The 20,000-nt window shown below is 42.0% G+C and overlaps 3 protein-coding genes across 7 annotated transcripts in view; 1 reads left to right on the top strand and 2 right to left on the bottom strand.

Annotated features, from left to right (window-relative positions):
* The window catches only part of LOC125254280 (WASP homolog-associated protein with actin, membranes and microtubules), a 13,945-nt gene extending 5,563 nt beyond the window's left edge, over positions 1-8,382 (bottom strand). For all 4 annotated transcript variants that reach the window (XM_048168830.1, XM_048168831.1, XM_048168832.1 and 1 more), the window contains exons 1-6: positions 7,789-8,382; positions 4,379-4,552; positions 4,021-4,171; positions 1,768-1,937; positions 951-1,107; positions 514-683 (exon numbers count right to left, since the gene is read on the bottom strand). In XM_048168830.1, the coding sequence (XP_048024787.1) occupies positions 514-683; positions 951-1,107; positions 1,768-1,937; positions 4,021-4,171; positions 4,379-4,552; positions 7,789-8,379 (1,413 nt within the window). In that variant the 5' untranslated portion in view covers positions 8,380-8,382. The remainder of the gene's footprint in view (positions 1-513; positions 684-950; positions 1,108-1,767; positions 1,938-4,020; positions 4,172-4,378; positions 4,553-7,788) is intronic.
* Positions 8,368-18,622, top strand: LOC125254282 (fibronectin type III and SPRY domain-containing protein 2). Of its 2 annotated transcripts, none has more exons than XM_048168835.1 (13): positions 8,368-9,060; positions 11,987-12,203; positions 12,290-12,385; positions 12,465-12,698; positions 12,790-12,812; positions 13,346-13,467; positions 14,211-14,369; positions 14,660-14,794; positions 14,925-15,075; positions 15,402-15,535; positions 15,608-15,740; positions 15,813-15,989; positions 18,323-18,622. In XM_048168835.1, the coding sequence occupies exons 2-13, from the start codon at positions 11,988-11,990 to the stop codon at positions 18,573-18,575; spliced, it is 1,833 nt and encodes a 610-aa protein (XP_048024792.1). In that variant the 5' UTR covers positions 8,368-9,060; position 11,987; the 3' UTR covers positions 18,576-18,622. The 2 variants fall into 2 exon arrangements, with proteins under 2 accessions (XP_048024792.1, XP_048024791.1); XM_048168834.1 differs by lacking the exon at positions 8,368-9,060 and adding an exon at positions 9,093-9,573.
* A 2-nt stretch (positions 18,623-18,624) lies between these two features.
* The window catches only part of LOC125254283 (KH homology domain-containing protein 4-like), a 6,427-nt gene continuing 5,051 nt past the window's right edge, over positions 18,625-20,000 (bottom strand). The window contains exons 11-14 of the mRNA XM_048168836.1: positions 19,931-20,000; positions 19,786-19,835; positions 18,985-19,064; positions 18,625-18,856 (exon numbers count right to left, since the gene is read on the bottom strand). The exon at positions 19,931-20,000 is cut by the window's right edge and continues 11 nt beyond it. Coding sequence (XP_048024793.1) covers positions 18,717-18,856; positions 18,985-19,064; positions 19,786-19,835; positions 19,931-20,000 — 340 coding nt within the window. The 3' untranslated portion in view covers positions 18,625-18,716. The remainder of the gene's footprint in view (positions 18,857-18,984; positions 19,065-19,785; positions 19,836-19,930) is intronic.

The raw sequence follows: 20,000 nt of genomic DNA, 5'->3' as shown, positions 1-20,000 counted from the left end.
ACAACTCCTGCAGACACACACACACACGATAAACACACAACTCCTGCAGACACACACACACACACGATAAACACACAACTCCTGCAGACACACACACACACACACACGATAAACACACAACTCCTGCAGACACACACACACACACGATAAACACACAACTCCTGCAGACACACACACACACACACGATAAACACACAACTCCTGCAGACACACACACACACACGATAAACACACAACTCCTGCAGACACACACACACACACACACGATAAACACACAACTCCTGCAGACACACACACACACGATAAACACACAACTCCTGCAGACACACACACACACACACGATAAACACACAACTCCTGCAGACACACACACACACACGATAAACACACAACTCCTGCAGACACACACACACACACATGATAAACACACAACTCCTGCAGACACACACACACACACATGATAAACACACAACTCCTGCAGTGTGTGTGTGTGTGTGTGTGTGTTTCATTCACCCGCTGGTTTCTCAGGTAAGCTCTGCGTGATGAAATCGCTCCTCTTTTTCTCTCCAGTTGTTTCAGCTGCTGCTGCAGGTGTGAGTGGGCGGGACTTGCATCCACCTGAACATCCTGCAGCTCCTCGGGGTCCTGACAGGTGTCATAATACACCACCTGCTCCTGCAGCTCTGCATAACACACACACACACACACACACACACACTCTCGTCAGTCTGTCATGCCGGATATTAAACTGTCCATCACACCTGTTTTTGGGCTGTAAATGTTTCTATTAATTTAGTAAAATATGAAATCAGTGAAGCAGCCCACAGACCTCATGATCAAAACAGACTAATAATCAGGTTTTAATTCATCTGAAAAAACTCCAAACTGTTCAGTCAGGGTAACAGGACAGAAGCCATCATGAACATCATTAGTTTAGCGGAAGAGCTGACCTCGGATCTGTCTCTGTGTGGTCTGGATCTGCGTCAGCAGCAGCAGCTCCTCGTTCTTCAGGATCTCAAACCTGCAGTCGTGAAGCTCCAGCTGCGTCTCGTAATACTGCAGCTCCAGAGCACTGACGGCGCTCACGGCCTCCGCCTCGCTGCGCATCTGCAAACACACACACGTCTGTGACCAACCAGCTCTGTGTGTGTGTGTCGCCTGATGAACACCGCCACTCGTCTCCATGGTAACCAGCACAAAAACCTTTGAACTCAGATTCGGGTGTTTGGAAATGTGAGCTTGTATAAAGTGATAAAATACAGAAATACACAAAACCAAGATCAAAATACCCATAATGCACTTTAAAACACTGAAGGAGAGTGAAACTGCTCCCTCTTGTGGATGAGTGTCAAATTCTGGGCATATGAATATGGAAATGTTTTTCTGTGTTAAAATACAAAAACATTTCAGTATGTTTCTGTCTATTACCAGTGTCACTCTATACGCAATATGCTATCAGTGAGGGAAAAAAAAGTATTTGGGGTGTTTTTTCCTGCTTAAAATTGGACAATATAACAATATCAATCAACATTTTCATTCCTTTATTAATTTTTTTTTTTTTTTAAAGTTCATTTAAAAGCCTAATTTTATTAAAAACAAACTAAAATAGACTATGTTTCCAGAAGGCAACAATGTACCATGCTTTGACACAATCTGCATTGTAAAAAGGGTTATATAAATAAAGGTGACTTGACCTGACCATAGAGGGTTAATGATATGTAACCTTATATAATAACAATACAAACACACACACACACACACACACACCTGCTCTCTGATCTCGTCTCTCTTGCGTTTGACACACATCTCTTTGGCCCTCATGTGCTGCAGCGTCTCTTTAGCCAATAGGATTCTGAGTTTCTCTTGTCTGGGCGTGGCCACTGCCCAAGAGGCGTGGCCAAATCTCTTCTGATCCAGCTCCATCTGTTTCACCATACCTGAAGGAACACACAAACACACACTATCAGCAGAGATCAACTATCACACTCACAGTTGTGTGTGTGTGTTTTCTTGTATATATGGTTTATGAGAACACTTCCTTTGTCCTCGTAAACCAAATGGCTTAAAAAACATACTAAACGGTGTTTTTTTTGAAAGGTTAGGGTTAGGGTAGGGGTGTAGGTGGAGAGAATGTACAGTCTGCACAGTATAAAAACCATTACAATATGAAACCATTTACAAGTGTGTGAGAGTGTGTATGTGTGTGTGTGTATGTGTGTGTGTGTGTGTGTGTGTGTTTGTGTGTGTGTGTGTGTGTGTGTGTGTGTGTGTGTGTGTGTTTGTGTGTGTGCGTGCAGTGAAATGAGTTCTGTAAAGTGAATCGTTCTGGTGAGCGAATGTCACTGCATGAGTGATGATGTCAGCAGTACTCATGATGTCATTATTCATTGGGGGCGTGGCCTCATCCTACGACACGACCGTTTTCTGATTATTATTATTATTACTAGGGCTGTAACGATATGCGATATGAAACCGAAATCGCGATACGCAGGTCCACGAACCTGTATCGCGATGTGAGAAGGCAGAATCGCGACACACCCCTTCCAACTCCCAGAGTTATCCTTCCTGTCCAGATCCAATGCTACCACATTTTTAAATTACTATAAGTATTAGGGGTGTAACGATTTATCGTAGATGGTGCATCTCAATCAGCTCTCTAGTTCAGTAAGTGTTTCGGGCACACATTGAATCTTGCAAGCAGGTTTAAACGTTTCTCATGTCAGTCTCTTGCATGGTCGCGTGAGAAAAGTCGTGGCTTTCTTTCACCGCAGTGCACAGCACCAGCTGTGCTCACAGAAAAGCAAAAGACGCTTGCGATGCTTTGCTTTAAGAAGTTCTGTGGGCCCGTTTACATATTGCGTCTTTTCCGCGTGCAAGTCAGTTATTATTTTCAAATGTAGCCGGGCGGCAGGCGCGCTCATAATGGGATCAACGTGGTCGCGACGCGCATGCAATTCTCAACTTCTCAGAATGCCGCAAGCGCACCGCAGGTCGTGTGACAAGAATCAACCGATCAGCTATGGCCTTTCCGTAACAAAACATCAAAAGCTCAGCCGAACAGCTGATCATAGCTGTACATGGTGTTTTTTATATCTTATCTCCATCAATATATCTCGTCGTAAAACTAATGCAAGGGCTAGAAATCATTTATCCTTTGCAGAAACATCCTGATCCTCTTGGAGAGCTCAGTTCATGGTTGCATAGCAACGACCGACGCCACGGGAGCGCAAGCGCTTTGGAAAGAAGGAGAAGCGGTGCGGCCGCGCCTTCCACGCGTTTTTAGACGCGACATGTGAACGGCCCCTATTCATAATTCTAAGTTCATGTTAAATTTAACATTTTTTTTCAGTGACAGACAGCCCTATTCAACTGTTAATTTGAATACAGAAGGTTTTTATTAAAATTTTATATTTATTTATTTTATTGAAATGTGATCTTGTATGTACAACAAGGAAAATTATTGAAATTTGTTCATGTTTTTTTAATAAATCTTGTTTGAATTTCAGTTTCATTTTGTTCAAAATATCGTGATACGTATTGTATCGTGAACTCCGTATCGAGATACGTATCGTATCGTGACCTGAGCGTATCGTTACACCCCTAATTATTACACATTTTATTTATAGGCGCCTTACATGACACTCGAGGACACCTTACAAACACAATAAAACAATCAACATTAAACAAAAATTGATGATGATTACTGCCTGGACACTGAACACAAGCTTAAAGCAGTTAAAAACAAGAAGACTTTCAGTTTCGCACATCTTGTGGCAGCAAGTTCCATAAATAAGGAGCTGCATGACTGAAGGCTCGGGACCCCACAGATGTTGTGTGCTTTGCAGCTTTCTGTGACACTTTTTAGGGATTTTTCTAGACTGTGACGAGAAGTGATGCATCCGATTTACATTGAAGCATTTGATTAGTTCAGTATTGATCGTAAAGAGCAGATGTGAATGTATAGACCAGTGTAAATGATGTGTGTGTGTGTGTGTGTGTGTGTGAGTGTGTGTGTCTGACCTGTCAGGGCTTTGGATGTGTCTCTGAAGTAGTCAGCTGTGTTGTCCTGTATGGAGTGAACGGCTGATTCTCCGCGCTGATTCCACTCGTTCATCTCTGCTTTCAGTTCACTCACTCGCTTCGGCCCCAGTTCCTCGTACTGCAGACATTTCTGAACACAAACACAGACCCGGTCCGTGAACTTCTGCTGCTTCTGACATCATGTTTATCGGTTAAAACAGGGATTCTCATCCTTTATCGACACATCAGTGGGAGTGATTGACAGGTCAGATTCATAAGTCAGTACGGATGAACAGGGAAAGTATGTATGTGAGCTGTAGTTATATGTGTTAAAGTGTGTTCTGATGTGTGTCTGTACCAGAATCTCAGTCTTGTAAAGTGTGGCGATCTCTCTGATGTCTCTGAAGGGCTGCAGAAGGTTCTGGTAGAACTGAGTCGCAACACTCACAAACTCCCTGTAAGCTTCATCTTCCTCCTCATAGATCTTCATCAGTCGCAGGAGTCCGTCAGTGCTGGAGTGACTCTGAACGAGCTGATGAAGACAAAACCACAACAACACAATGACAGAGGAGCCTCGTGATCATCAACAACAACAACAACAACAACAGGATAGAACAGAAAAGAATAGAACAGAACAGAACACAATACAATACAATAGAATAGAACAGAATAGAGCAGAATAGAATGGAACAGAATATAATATAACAGAATATATCAGAATAGAATAGAGCAGAATAGAATAGAACAGAATAGAACAGAATAGAACGGAATATAATATATCACAATAGAATAGAACAGAATAGAGCACAATAGAACGTAACAGAATATAATATAACAGAATAGAATAGAGAAGAACAGAATAGAGCAGAATAGAATAGAACAGAATTGAGCAGAATAGAACACAATAGAATAGAATACAACAGATTAGAACACAATAGAATAGAATAGAACAGAATAGAATGGAACACAATAGAATAGAATATATCAGAATAGAATAGAGCCGAATAGAATAGAGCAGAACAGATTAGAATAGAAAAGAACAGAATAGAGCAGAATATAACAGAATAGAGCAGAACAGAATAGAACAGAGCAGAATAGAATATAACAGAATAGAATATATCAGAATAGAATAGAACAGAACAGAATAGAGTAGAATATAACAGAATAGAATAGAAAAGAACAGAATAGAGCAGAATAGAATAGAACAGAACAGAATAGAATATAACAGAATAGAATAGAGAAGAACAGAATAGAATAGAACAAAACACAATAGACTAGAATAGAACACAATAGAATACAACAGATTAGAACACAATAGAATAGAATGGAACAGAACAGAATGGAACACAATAAAATAGAATATATCAGAATAGAATAGAGCAGAATAGAATAGAAAAGAACAGAATAGAGCAGAATAGAATAGACCAGAATAGAGCAGAATATAACAGAAGAGAATAGAACAGAACAGAATAGAGTAGAATAGAATATATCAGAATAGAACAGAACAGAACAGAATAGAGTAGAATAGAATATAACAGAATAGAAAAGAACAGAACAGAGCAGAATAGAATAGAACAAAACAGAACAGAATAGAACAGAACAGAGCAGAATAGAACAGAATAGAGCAGAACAGAACAGAACAGAATAGAGCAGAATATAACAGAATATAATAGAACAGAATAGAATAGAAAAGAACAGAATAGAACAGAATAGAGCAGAAGAGTATAGAACAGAATAGAGCAGAATAGAACAGAAAAGAATAGAACAGAACACAATACAATACAATACAATACAATAGAACAGAATAGAGCAGAATAGAATGGAACAGAATATAATATAACAGAATAGAATAGAGAAGAACAGAATAGAGCAGAATAGAATAGAGCAGAATAGAATAGAACAGAATAGAACAGAATAGAATATATCACAACAGAATAGAACAGAATAGAGCAGAATAGAATGTAACAGAATATAATATAACAGAATAGAATAGAGAAGAACAGAATAGAGCAGAATAGAATAGAACAGAATATATCAGAATAGAATAGAACAGAACTGAGCAGAATAGAACACAATAGAATAGAATACAACAGATTAGAACACAATAGAATAGAATAGAACAGAATAGAATGGAACACAATAGAATAGAATATATCAGAATAGAATAGAGCCGAATAGAATAGAGCAGAACAGAATAGAATAGAAAAGAACAGAATAGAGCAGAATATAACAGAATAGAGCAGAACAGAATAGAACAGAGCAGAATAGAATATAACAGAATAGAACATAACAGAACAGAGTAGAATAGAATATAACAGAATAGAGCAGAATAGAATAGAACAGAACAGAATAGAATAGAATATAACAGAATAGAATAGAGAAGAACAAAATAGAGCAAAATAGAATAGAGCAGAATAGAATAGAACAAAACACAATAGACTAGAACAGAACACAATAGAATACAACAGATTAGAACACAATAGAATAAAATGGAACAGAACAGAATGGAACACAATAGAATAGAATATATCAGAATAGAATAGAGCAGAATAGAATAGACCAGAATAGAGCAGAATATAACAGAAGAGAATAGAACAGAACAGAATAGAGTAGAATAGAATATATCAGAATAGAACAGAATAAAACAGAATAGAGTAGAACAGAATAGAATAGAACAGAATAGAGTAGAATAGAACAGAATAAGAAAAGTCATAGTTAATCGTTTATATATGTGTTCCCTATACTGAAGTGTTGCCAAAATAATGTAATGTAATGTTAACCCATAAAGCTAAGTAGTTTTTTTAAGTTTGATAATCAATCTTCTATGTCATGTTTATGACAGGTTAAGATGTTTTGCTAATGTCAAGTTGTCATGACAAAGACACTGACAGGTTATGATGTATTGGTTTACGTCAAGTTGTCGTAACAAAGACATCTCAAACAATGTCATCTTTGCATTAAAAATGACATAATTGAGCGAATGACACTTAATGACAGTTGTCATAAACATTCATAAAACCTTCTTCATATTCATGACACGTGTCATGTCATGATTATGAAGGTGTCATGTCAGTCTTATGCACACCCCTTCAAGTAAAGTGTTACCGAATAGAACAGAACACAATAGAACAGAACAGAATAGAACTGAACAGAATAGAGCAGAATAGAACAGAATAGAGCAGAATAGAATAGAATAGAACGGAACAGAATAGAATAGAACAGAATAGAGCAGAATTGAATAGAACAGAACAGAATAGAACAGAATAGAATAGAAAAGAACAGAATAGAATAGACTAGAGCAGAATAGAACACAATAGAATAGAATAGAATAGAATAGAACACAATAGAATAGAATAGAACAGAACACAATAGAACAGAACAGAATAGAGCAGAATAGAATAGAATAGAACAGAACACAATAGAATAGAACAGAAAACAATAGAATAGAATAGAACAGAATAGAATAGAATAGAATAGAAAAGAACAGAATAGAACAGAATAGTATAGAACAGAATAGAGCAGAATAGAACAGAATAGAGCAGAATAGAACAGAACAGAATAGAGCAGAATAGAATAGAACAAAACAGAACAGAATAGAGCAGAATAGAATAGAACAAAACAATAGAATAGAAAAGAACAGATAGAGCAGAATAGAATAGAACAGAATAGAGCAGAATAGAACAGAACAGAACAGAACAGAACAGAACAGAATAGAATAGAATAGAATAGAACAGCTCAGGTCCCGCCCGGGTCAGTGTCGCGCCTCACCGCGCGCAGCTTGTCTTTGGCGCGTGTAATCTCGTCCCGCATCGCTCTGCACTTAAACTCCTGCATGTTTTCGAAGTAATCGCGCTCATCCGCCTCAGTGACGCTAAACAGCGCGTCCAGCACGATCATGCGGCCGCACGCGTCCACGGCGGTGCTGAAGTACCGCTCCAGCTGCCTGCACTGCGCGTCAGCATCGCTCCGCGGCGCGCTGGAGAACAGCAGGTCCCACACACTCGGCTCCCGAAACCCCGTCAGGTCGGGGAACAGCGGCTCGAGCTCGTCCCGGACGGCGCTCAGGTGCGCGTGCACGTATCTGAGTTGCGCGCTGGAGAACAGACCAGCGCAGCTGCCGCTCGCGTCTCCGCGCCGCTGCAGCGTCCGGTTATGACATGTCACCGCGAACTTTGTCTCGATCTCGTTCCACTCCACTATAAACCTGAGTTTGTGGCTCTCGCTGTCGTCGAAGGCGTCGCTTTTAACGGCGACCCATCCGTCCAAGCTGTCCATCCGCTCGCCGTCCGCGTCGCTCATCGCGTTTGTGTTCAGCTGTGTTCGACTTGTTGCACTTCCGCCGTCGTCATCTGACGTCATCCCGTGGTCACGTGACACGGGGAATTCCAGCGTTCTCTGCCCATGACCCTCAGATTCATTATTATTCATTATTTACCAGATATTAGAACTCATTTCATTCGGTTTCATTCTCAGACTGAGGCTGATGTGGGTCTTTAAATGATATTTCTGTTTGAAGAAAAGATTGATTTACATGAAATTAAACTACAGAAACTGCTGATTCAGATGAGACCAATTCTGCCAATTAATATTCATTAACGGGAAATTTTCTGTAAATCCTTTATAGGAAAAAAAACAATTGGGCAATAAAACTAATTTTTCGAATTTTGCCAGATTGATCTGAATAACAAAGGCCCGTCACTGCATCATTCGTGATTTATTGTGTGAAATATAAACATCAGAACATAAACCGAATGCGTTTAGACATGAAAACCTAAATATAAAATATCATATTTAAATATAAAAATTACATCGAACTTTACATTCAGAGAACATGCAATGATGAATGAAGAACCAGAAGTGTGATTGACATTATTAAATGGTTATTATTAAAGTTTTAGTGTTATTAATGTATCTGCAGTGACTGTAAACTGAGCGAGATTCACATTGAGGGTTTTTGAGCCGCTGCTGATATTCGACACGTCAGTCTATATTTATCTGTCCTGAAACACTGAACACGAGCACGAGCGCGAGACACTGCAGGTATTCCTCAATGATTTTATTACTTTGACCGTATCTGTTCGAAGATAAATGCAAGAAAGAAGCTGTTATTGTTAAGCTTGTTTATGGCTGTATTGAATGTGTGTGTGTGTGTGTGTCTGTGTGTGTGTCTGTGTGTGTGTTTAAACTGTGTGTTGCCTATCGAATAGCAAAACCTCATCTTACTTTTTCTAAATCTGTGAAAAGATGATTTTATGGTCAGCTGTAGTCTATAGTCACTGTAATTAGCTCCACAGATTAGGAATTAGGAATATACAACCAATGCTGGGAAATTACTTTTAACAATGTGTTACAAAATATTGCGTTACTCCCTAAAATAACTAAGTGCTTTATTTAGTTACGTTTTGTGGAAAGTATTGTTACTTTTTTCGTTACTTTTTCTCATCTGGGCTGCAAGCTTTTTTATTTTGTAATAACAAAAGTTCTATTTTTGGCAAATGTAAAGGACTTTTATTACAACAGTGAGATGAATAAGCCTCAGGCTGAAAGTCAAACGTAAGTCATTTTCGTATGGTTGAATTTGATCATTTAAAGTCAGCAGCAAAGACATCGGTTAATAAAGTGAGATTAAATACATAAGGAATATTTGTATTAGCCTATTTAACATATTTAATTATTGCTGGTTTGCATAATATTTTGAGTTTGTATTTCACTGTTTTTTATTCATTTAGATGAATATGAATCTGTTTTTGTGCAAGTGAGATGAATAAACGCCTGCTCACATTAGTAACCATCATGTTCACACAGCGAACACTCGCTTCACTCTGAATCTGAAAGAGCTTTAGTGTCAGGTACACTCACACATACGAGAATTAGTGTTGGTGACAGAAGCTTCCACAGCACAGACAGAATAACATGATAAGAACAAAATAAGCCGAGTGGAGGCATTTAACTGTTCATGATGAGTTCGATGGCCTGAGGGAAGACACTTCTCTTGTGTCTGGTTGATCTGGTGTTCAGTTCTCTGTAGCGCCGACCAGACGGCAACGGTTCAAAGAGCAAGTGGCCTGGATGTGAGGAATCCAGAGTGATTTTGCCAGCCCTTTTACTCACTCTGGATGAGGACAGTTTTTGGAGAGTGGGGAGGGTGTAGCAGTCCGGACTGTCCGCTCTAGTCTTCTGAGATCTGATCTGGTAGCTGAGCCGAACTAGACAGTTATAGAAGTGCAAAGGATTCAATGACTACATAGAACTGTTTCAGCAGCTCCTGTGGCAGGTTGAACTTCTTCAGCTGGCGAAGGAAATACAAGTGAGTGTCCCACTTCAGGTCCTGAGAGATGGTGGTGCTCCAGTGCTGTTCATGATGCTGAGTGGGAGTAATGCTGGGGGTTTCTCCTGAAGTCCACAATCATGTGTGTTCAATCAGCTCCAGGTTGTTATGACTGCACCAGACAGACAGCTCTTTTTATGCGTGGAGAAGCTCAGAACAGCTGTGGGGTGTGAGAACCTGCAGTAACACTCATTCAAATCATCGGCACAGCGCTGGGGAGTGGTGTCTTATAGTTAGTCTTTTCCACACTGATGCGGGTCGTTTTCAGTTTTATAGTAGTTCCTCTGATCTTCTCTGTCAGGGTGTTTTTGGCCTGATTATACAAGACTCTGTTCCCGTTCCTGTAGGCATCTTCTTTGACTTGACAAAGCTGTCTGAGTTTTACTGTGAACCATAGTTTTTTTGTAGGTTAAATGAGTCCTAGTAGGGATGCACATATCATCACAGGAAGTGATGTGTGATGATGTTACAGTATCAGTGAGCTCGTCCAGATCGGTGGCAGCAGCTTCAGAAACACTCTTATCAGTGCAGCAGAAACAGGCTTGTAACGCCCGCTCTGTTTCGTTGGTCCATCTCTTTACAGTCTTTTCTACAGGTTTAGATGATTTACTGTAGATCAGTATAAGATGAAGCAGACGGTGATCAGAGAGCCCTAAAGCTGCATGTGGAACAGAGTGATATGCATCCTTAATTGTGGTGTAACAGTCCAGTGTATTACTGTCTCTGGTGGGACATGTATTGTGCTGTCTAGGCAGTTCATGGGAAAGATTTGCTTTATTAAAGTCCCCAAAAATTAGTCCCCCACTGACTCCGCATCGCAATCCGCTCTGAACAGCTGGAAGCCCGGCAGATGTTGCGCGCTGTCTGGGATGGCTTCATTCAGCCAGGTTTCTGTGAAACACAAAGTTCAAGAAGTCCTTATTCATTCAGGTCAGAGGAAGAAGTTTCTCAGTTTTATTGGGTTAGGGAGCAGAGATTTGGCAGATGGATACTGATACAGCGGATACAGCGCCGTCCTAAAGCCACATTATCTGAGCTTGACTTGACTAGCACGCCGGCTCGCTTTCCGGGTTTGCGCGTCCTGGAACTATAATGTCCAGAAAAACATCAGAATAATCAAAAACTGGTGAAAGATTGGGCGGTGTGTACGTCCCTGGTGAAACTGATTGTAGAAGAATAACTAAAGACAGGACAAACTAACAAAAACAGTAAAACAGCTGTGGAGATCCACACCGGGTCAGTCATTCACGGCGCCATCAGCGGAGAGATTTCAGTCAATACATGGGAAAACACTACTAACTTGAAAAAGATATTTTGTTGTGAATTTAAAAGTAGTTACTTTACTAGTTACTTGAAAAAAGTAATCTGATTACATGACTGTCTTACGTCTGACACTGCATACAAGTGTGTCGATTCAAAACACCTTTCTAGCCAAATCTCAACTCTCAAAGTACTTTCAAAGTACTCAGTATTTTCATTGAGGATCAGCACACACACACACACACACACACACAATAAAAATAAGATAAACACAACAGGATAAAGTGAACATTCAGGAAGATATAAACAGCCGGTGAATGGATGAATGTGAAGATCAGAGCAGAAGAGTTTCTGATGATCGTCTCGTCTCTCGGTCAGTATGGACGCGTATGAGGCGAGGAGTTGTCTGGATGTGATCACGGAGGAGCTGAGCGAGGAGGAGGAGGCCGCTGATGAAGATGCATTTGTGATGGTGCAGGACTCACTTTCCCCCGATGCCTTCTGCTCTCAGTGCCGCACACTCACACGCACCGGCGCCGCGGCACACGCGTGTCACACGCTCCTCGCGCCCGCCACCGCCGCGCAGCAGATGAAGGTGAGAACGAGTCGTAGAGTCATACAGGTTTGATCTGCTCCTCCTACCTGTGCAGGTGTGTGATGTGACCACATGTGCTTCTCCAGGATGAACTGTCCCGAAGCAGGAGCAAGCTGAGCGAGAAGATCGTTGAGATGGAAAACTTTGCCAGTAACCTGGAGGAGATTTTCATCACTGTGGAGGTCCGTGGACTCGAGCATCATCTGTGCCGTCACGCACACGTTCAGGTGATGTTTTCACGCAGTGTGTGTGTGTTTCCAGGAGAACTTTGGGCGTCAGGAGCAGAACCTGGAGCAGCACTATAACGAGGTCCTGCAGACGCTTTCACAGAGGAACGATGCGCGAGCAGCGGCGCTGGACGAGCAGAAGAACCGCAAGCTGGAGCGTCTGTACGGCGAGCTGCTGCAGTGCGGCCAAACACTGGACGCCTCCAAAGAGCTGATCGAGAGCGCACAGGAAGTTCACCGCAGACAAGACAAACGCGCCTTCCTGCAGGTCAGAGATCAGCACCAATGATTCAGGCTTATTAGAGAACCGTGACATAATCAGTGCCGTGTTTGACCCGCCCTCCCTCTCTGATTGACAGGCCGTCATGCCCGTTATCAAGAGGTAAGGAATTCAGTGTGTGGTGTGTCTAATAATCACTCTAATACTCATTTAGTTTGAAACCAGTGTGACTTTCTTTTGTTCTTCTGTGGAATACAAAAAGATGTTTAGTTAAACTCTTTTTATTGATGCTTAATAAGAGAGATAAGAAGCAGTAATGCTCAGAACGAGAAATTACCAGTCCATTGAGTTTTTCTCTTTTTTAAACTATGATAGAAAGGGTTGCCAAATACTATGAAATGTTTCTACATTGTCTTCACAAAAGCAGATGTTTAGCAGAATGTTCATGTTGCTCTTTTCCACACGAGTGGATGTTAATGTTGGACCGAAGCTGAAGTCGTCGTATTCAAACCTGCCGCATCACGATCGGTCACAAGACGAACCAAGAACATTTGAGGCTTTACGTTCATTAGATATGAACATCTCAACAGTCCGTGTTTGAGCTTCCAACATGCTCCTCCTTCATCTGGAATGACAGGACAATAAAGTCGTAGATAAAGCAATCAGGAATGATCTGTCATATTCTGTCCAATCAGAGTTGAGCAGTTTTCCAGTACGGAAGTGGATCTGAAGCTGGGAGTGTCTCTGGACTTTGATGTGCCGACGACGGATCTGTCCGATGTCAGACAGATGATGGACTCCATAAACCTGCTTCCAGGTCAGACGGCAGCTGCTGCTCTTATATTAGTTGTGTTTCCATCTACGTATTTTAGGATGTGCATGAGAAATGCTGGATGGAAACACCAAGATGCAAATAAAACTTAAGGTGGATATGAAGAACTTCAATGAAAACATTATTTACTAAACAAATTCAGAGGCACATTAAGAAAAGTCATGTAACCGAATGAACTGATGAAAGCACAAAATATTCAGATTTTACACATCAATTAAATTTACAACATAGAATGTAAACAGAGCTAATGATGCTCTTGACGGGTTTAACAGCCACTGAGAGACACCGAGACAAATTTATGGCTTCATAAAAAACTTTTACTGTCGTTTAAAGGGCTAGTGTCGTGAGGAATCGAATGGATCTTGATCTTTGGAGATCATTGTACTATAAAAACATACTGTAACTTTTTAAACTTTTATTCCTCAGTCCTACAAGATCATATATTGATACTAAACTACAAACATCTGGTTCTGAACCTCTGTAACCTTCAGACGAACATCAACATGAGCATCTTTACACTGAGGTCAGCTGATCATAAACTGGATCCGTCCAGTTACAGTGAGGAATAGAGACCTGAACTCTGAACTTTGGCTGAATTTCTTCTTGCAAATTTGATTGACATGTAGCAAAGCGGAAAACTTAATGTGAGCACAAAGTCTATCTCACAAAATAGTGTACAATATGAAATGTGTGTGTGTGTGTGTGTGTGTGTGTGTGTGTGTGTCCAGCTCCATCAGCTCCAGTCATGAACCCTCAGATCTGTAACTCGGCCACGGACACGTCGCTGCACGTGTGCTGGAGTCTGTTCTCGGACGACACCGTCGAGTTCTACGAGCTTCACTGGCGTCTGATCTCGGACGACTGCACCATGGAGACGCCGCAGGACGGTAAACGCACGCCATCATTACCCAAACCAGATCATTTCTACTCAACAGTCCAGAAAAGATCAGACTTCAGAAAGATCAGGATCTGATACAGTAATGCTCAATCTGTCAGACTGTAAGACTAGCACTATACTGAGGTCAGGGGTCAGGGGTCAGGCTGGTATTTGTTTAAACTGTCGTGATTTGACCAGTGAAGTTTAGATTGGGCTGCAGGGTTAGTGCTCAACTGCAGCTGTGTGTGTGTGTGTGTGTGTGTGTGTGTGTGTGTGTGTGTGTGTGTGTGTGTGTGACAGTGTCTCAGCTGAAGGTGAAGGAGACGCACTGCACAGTGTCCGATCTGCTTCCAAACGCGCAGTACGAGCTCTGGGTCACGGCCACCAACACCACCGGCATCAGCCCGGCCAGCGAGAGAGCCGTTTACATGACGGGTACGTGCAGCTGTCCTGCAGGTCACTGCTGCGCTGACCTCGTGTAACGCCCGTGTGTGTGTGTGTGTGTGTGTGTGTGTGTGTGTGTGTGTGTGTGTGTGTGTGTGTGTGTGTGTGTGTGTGTGTGCAGTTCCCTCTCCTCCCGTCATCAAGCCACGGCAGTGTGTGAGCAGCCTGGACGCGGCGCTGATCCGCTGGGACTCTGGAAACACGAACCCTGTGGAGTCGTACACGCTGGAGTTCAGAGAGAGCGACGCAGACGGCAGCAGCACTGCGACTGAGTCAGTGACACACACACACACACACACACACACACACACACACACACACACACACACACACATCCTTCAAAACCTGTACGACATTCTGAAGAAGATTGCAGGCGTTTCTGTTGATATTGTGACTCAAAACTGAATCCATTCGACTCGACTGGCATCTTCTGAAGCGACACGATCACAATGCTCCACTAAACTCCAAATAACTTTCAAAGATTTGATGTGACTAACATGATTATTTTCTGCTTAGAAGCTCCCATCGGACCATCTGATCTCCTGTCGTGAAGCGTCTCCTCAGGGTTGATCGTGACACACACTCTTTCTCCCGGCAGGTCCATCGTGGCGATCCCGTCCTGCGAGTGTCTGGTGCAGCTGCAGCCGTGGAAGCGCTACATCATCAGCGTCAGAGCCGTGAACATCGGCGGCCCGAGCGAGAGGAGCGAACCCATCGACGTCTCCACCGCAGGTTCAGCTGAATTCAGCCTGTGTGAGCCTGTGGGCTGATGAACGCCGTGTGTGACGTGTGTTTGTGTGACAGGTACGTTTTTCCACCTGTTGGAGGACACGGCACATCCCAGTCTGTCGCTGTCGGCCGACGGCCTCACCATGTTCTACCTGGATGAAGATCTTCCTCTCAGTCACATGACCTTCAGCGACAGCACCTTCGCCAGGTCGCACACGCCGCCAGCGCTCGCTCTCTGAAGCGGGTCGCGTGCAGCTCGTGACCGTTGTGTGTCTTGCAGGTGTGTGGCGGTTCTGGGCGACCTGGTGCCCATCAGAGGGCAGTATTACTGGGAGATCGAGGTGGACGAAGACACAGAGTTCCGCGTGGGCGTGGCGTACGAGGACACGCAGCGCAACTCCTACCTGGGCGGGAACAACACGTCCTGGTGCATGAGACACATCGTCACGCCGTCCAGGTGCGTCACGTGACAAACGTGAAAAGCTCCAATTCATGCATTAAAAATAGATAGCAATGTGCGAATTCAGGTTAGCAACATCCTAACAACAGGTTAATTCATGCTAGCAATGTGCGAAAACATGTTAATGTTAATGTGTTAAAACATGTTAATTCCTGTTAGCAAAATGTTAAAACATGCTAGCAATGTGCTAAAACAAGCTAATGACATAATAAAACATGCTAACAAAATGGTAAAGCATGTTAGCAACATGCTAATTCATGTTAACAACATGGTAAACATTAATTCACGTGTTAAAACATGCTAGTAACATGTTAATTCATGTTAACAAAATGCTAAAACATGCTAACTCATGCTAATAACAAGGTAGCAACATGCTAATTTGTTGCTAAAACTTGCTATCAAGTGAGCAAAAACATTCTAACAGTGTAATTCATGATAGAAACATGCTAATTCATGTTAATGCATTAGAATTGAACTTTACTTTCTAGTTTTAATTTGTTCCTTTAACAATCGCCATTTTTAAGACCCAGGGTTCTCATGATCTTAGACAACCTGGATATTTTAAGAAAAGTTTTTTTTTAATAGACCTGGAAATGAATATAAAAAATGAATATATACATTAAAACATATAAAAATGTATTTTATTGAGTAAAATTGCTTTTAATGAGTAAACAAATGATTAAAAAAAACTAATCACAAAATGTAAAAGTCATGCATCTTTATTTGTAATAAAACATGCAAACCATGAAGAACTTTTAGTTTTTGGTATTATGAAATTTAATTTAAAGAATTAGTTCACTTTCAAATTTCCTGATAATTTACTCTCCTCCATGTCATCCAAGATGTTCATGTCTTTCTTTCTTCAGTGGAAAAGAAATGAAGGTTTTTGATGAAAACATTCCAGGATTTTTCTCCATATAGTGGACTTCACTGGGGTTCAACGGGTTGAAGGTCCAAATGTCAGTTTCAGTGCAGCTTCAAAGAGCTCTACATGATCCCAGACGAGGAATAAGAGTCTTATCTAGAGAAACCATCGGACATTTTCTAAATTGTCATATTCAATATGCTAGTGCAAGTATATAACAATTAGTTCAAACTTTGACCTGTGGAGGGCAGTAATACACTTAGCAGTGTCTACACTGCTGGAATACTAATAGAGAAGAAGAAGAGAGCTAGTTCAAGATGAGTATTTATTGTTAAAAAGTATAAAATTGTAATTTTTTTGAGAAAATGTCTGATGGTTTCTCTAGATCAGACTCTTATTCCTCGTCTGGGATCATGTAGAGCTCTTTGAAGCTGCACTGAAACTGACATTTGGACCTTCAACCCGTTGAACCCCAGTGAAGTCCACTATATGGAGAAAAATCCTGGAATGTTTTCCTTCATTTCTTTTCCACTGAAGAAAGAAAGACATGAACATCTTGGATGACATGGAGGAGAGTAAATTATCAGGAAATATTAATTTGAAAGTGAACTAATCCTTTAGTTTACAATTATTGTGTCATTTTAATATATTGATACTGATATATAATATTTTGTAAATGAACATCTTTATGATATAGCACAGTATCAGTCAAAAAAAGTTGAGAATCGCTGATCTAAAGCATCCTGGGAGGACTGGAGATGAGAAACACTCACGCAACACGCGTGTAATTCTCTTGGTCTCGAAGCAGAAAACGTGAGGAAACATCAGCGGTCATGTGATCTCCCTCCTGCTGAAAATAATCCACAGTCTAAAGCAGGGGGTCCAAACTCAGTCCTGGAGAGTTGAGCTCCAAAACACCTGCCTGGAAGTTTCTATATGCCTAGTTAGATCTTGATCAGCTGGTTCAGGTGTTTAACTGGGCTTGGAGCTGAACTCTGCAGAACCGAGTCTGGACACCCCTGGTCCAAAGATTAAAACACACTGATTAAAGGAAAGAGATGGAATAAATCGCTAATTTTTCTGAAGTTGTCCTATAGCGGGGCATGAAGGTGAAGGTCACATGACAGGCAGCGTGTCACGCTGTGATTGGCTAACGCTCACAGTCGGCCGAGAATCAAACCGGTAAAACAGAGGATTAATTCCAGAGAAACACTTTCCCTCACATCAGAATGAAAATCAACTTCAATAATAATCTTGATCATTTCGATAAATCAAAGCTGTGAACATTATGACATCATCAGCGTTTACCAACCACAGGATTGATTTAGTGAAGTTTATATTACGCTGATCCCATTCGGCCGCTTCCTGAGGACACTGCCGTTTATTATGGGTTTGAGTTTGAAGGTTGAACTGGTTTACATGATAAAGAAACTAATTAATCTGATCACATGCTCTTCCTCTGCAGGCATAAATACGAGTTCCTGCACAACGGCTGGACGCCGGACATCCGCATCACGGTGCAGCCGCTGCGGATCGGCGTGTTTCTGGATTACGCGGCTGGAATCCTGTCCTTCTATAACGCGGCGCTGCGGCAGCACCTGCACACCTTCAGCTGTCACTTCCTGCACTACCTGCACCCCTGCTTCGCCCTGGACAACCCCGGAGCGCTGACGCTCCGCACCGGCCTGTCGGCACCCGCGTACGTCACGCGCCCGTGATGATCCGAAGAGATTCTTGAGCTGAATAAAGGAGACGGCAGCATCTGTGTGGCGTTTACTTCTTTATTATTCCATAGGAACAGATCCACATCAGTCCTGCGAGTCAAACATGTGATGAAATAAAGTCTGTGATGCTGCAGTTCAGACCGCGCTCTTACTCCCGCCGCCGCGCATGCGCTCCTCTTCCTCATCCGATGAGTCTCCTCCGTACGGAACGAGTCCAGAGCAGCTGCTGGAATCTTCTGGAATCTTCATCTTCTTCTCCTGCTGTTCTTCATCAGCTGCAGGAGATCAGAGAGTTCATGATGTCATTTTAGGTTCAAGAATAATCCCTGTATGCTAATGACAGCTGTGTGTGTGTGTGTGTGTGTGTGTGTGTGTGTGTGTGTGTGTGTGTGTGTTTACACACCTGTGTGTGTGAGGGTTTTGCTGCAGGTCTCTTCTCGCAATCTCTTTCTGATTGGAGCAGCTGGTGGCGGCATCAACGTCCTGAAGAAGAAACATCTCACGTCACTCATCTCTGACAGAACTAACCCACCCTGAACTCAGTAAAAACTAAACCTGTCACATGCATGAAGAGCAGCAGAAGAATGTTTTTAAAGTGCCCATATTATGTTTTTTAGGATATTCCCTGTCATGTAGTAATAAAGCCGTTTGTGAACGTAAAAACTCTGCAAAGTTTTAAAGATCAAAAGATCAAATAAATGGAGTTTGTCTCCTAAAAGAAAGCAATTCTGAACTGAAATGAGTCGTCAGTAATTCAGTCTCACTTTCTGTTTCATTCCAGTAACATGTAACAATATAACTCATTTGCATAATGCCTGCATCTGGTGTTCATTGGCTGAACAGCGTCTCTTTGCCCCGCCCTCAATCACTGTAGTTGTGTCTGAGACTGGAAAAGTTTGGTTCGTGTTGTTCGTGTCGAGAAGACGCTGTTTTCTGCTGCCAAAGAGATTGATACGGTAAAACTGTCACTGTTCGTATCGCTGTGAATCAAGAGCTGAGATTCAGATATGATAATGAGCGTTTGGTTTCTGACCAATCACAGCAGAGCAGCTCTCAGAAAGGCGGGGTTTAGAGAGACCGAATCTTCGAACTAAGCGTTTCAGACACTGAGAGAAAAGAGCTGATGCTGCAGTGCTGAACACTAACATACGAACACGTGATTATGACTAGAAAACATGAATGAACAGAAACAGAAGACGGAGACCTGCTGTCCTCTGCAGCACTGACGTCCTTCACTGACACATCTGTGGAGATCTGAAGACAAACACACACACATCAGATCAGTCTCAGAATGAACGTGATGACCATCACTCTCAGTCACACACACACACACACACACACACACACACCTGTGATTTCTGCTCCTCTTCTGAGGTGTGTTGCTTCGGGCTGGAGCTGCCGTCTGCTCTGTCTGACGCT

This window comes from Megalobrama amblycephala, linkage group LG19, assembly GCF_018812025.1.
Source record: "Megalobrama amblycephala isolate DHTTF-2021 linkage group LG19, ASM1881202v1, whole genome shotgun sequence".
NCBI lineage: Eukaryota > Metazoa > Chordata > Actinopteri > Cypriniformes > Xenocyprididae > Megalobrama > Megalobrama amblycephala.
Note: the sequence above shows the minus strand (reverse complement) of the source record. Positions and strands in the feature narration are given on the sequence as shown.

Excerpts from the sequence above, each read along its gene's own strand:
- LOC125254282 (XM_048168834.1), top strand. The coding sequence starts at position 9,545 with ATGAATAAGCCTCAGGCTGAAAGTCAAAC. Across the intron at positions 12,204-12,289 it reads CCGCCGCGCAGCAGATGAAG|GATGAACTGTCCCGAAGCAG; the intron begins GTGAGAACGAGT and ends GTGCTTCTCCAG. Across the intron at positions 12,386-12,464 it reads AGATTTTCATCACTGTGGAG|GAGAACTTTGGGCGTCAGGA; the intron begins GTCCGTGGACTC and ends GTGTGTTTCCAG.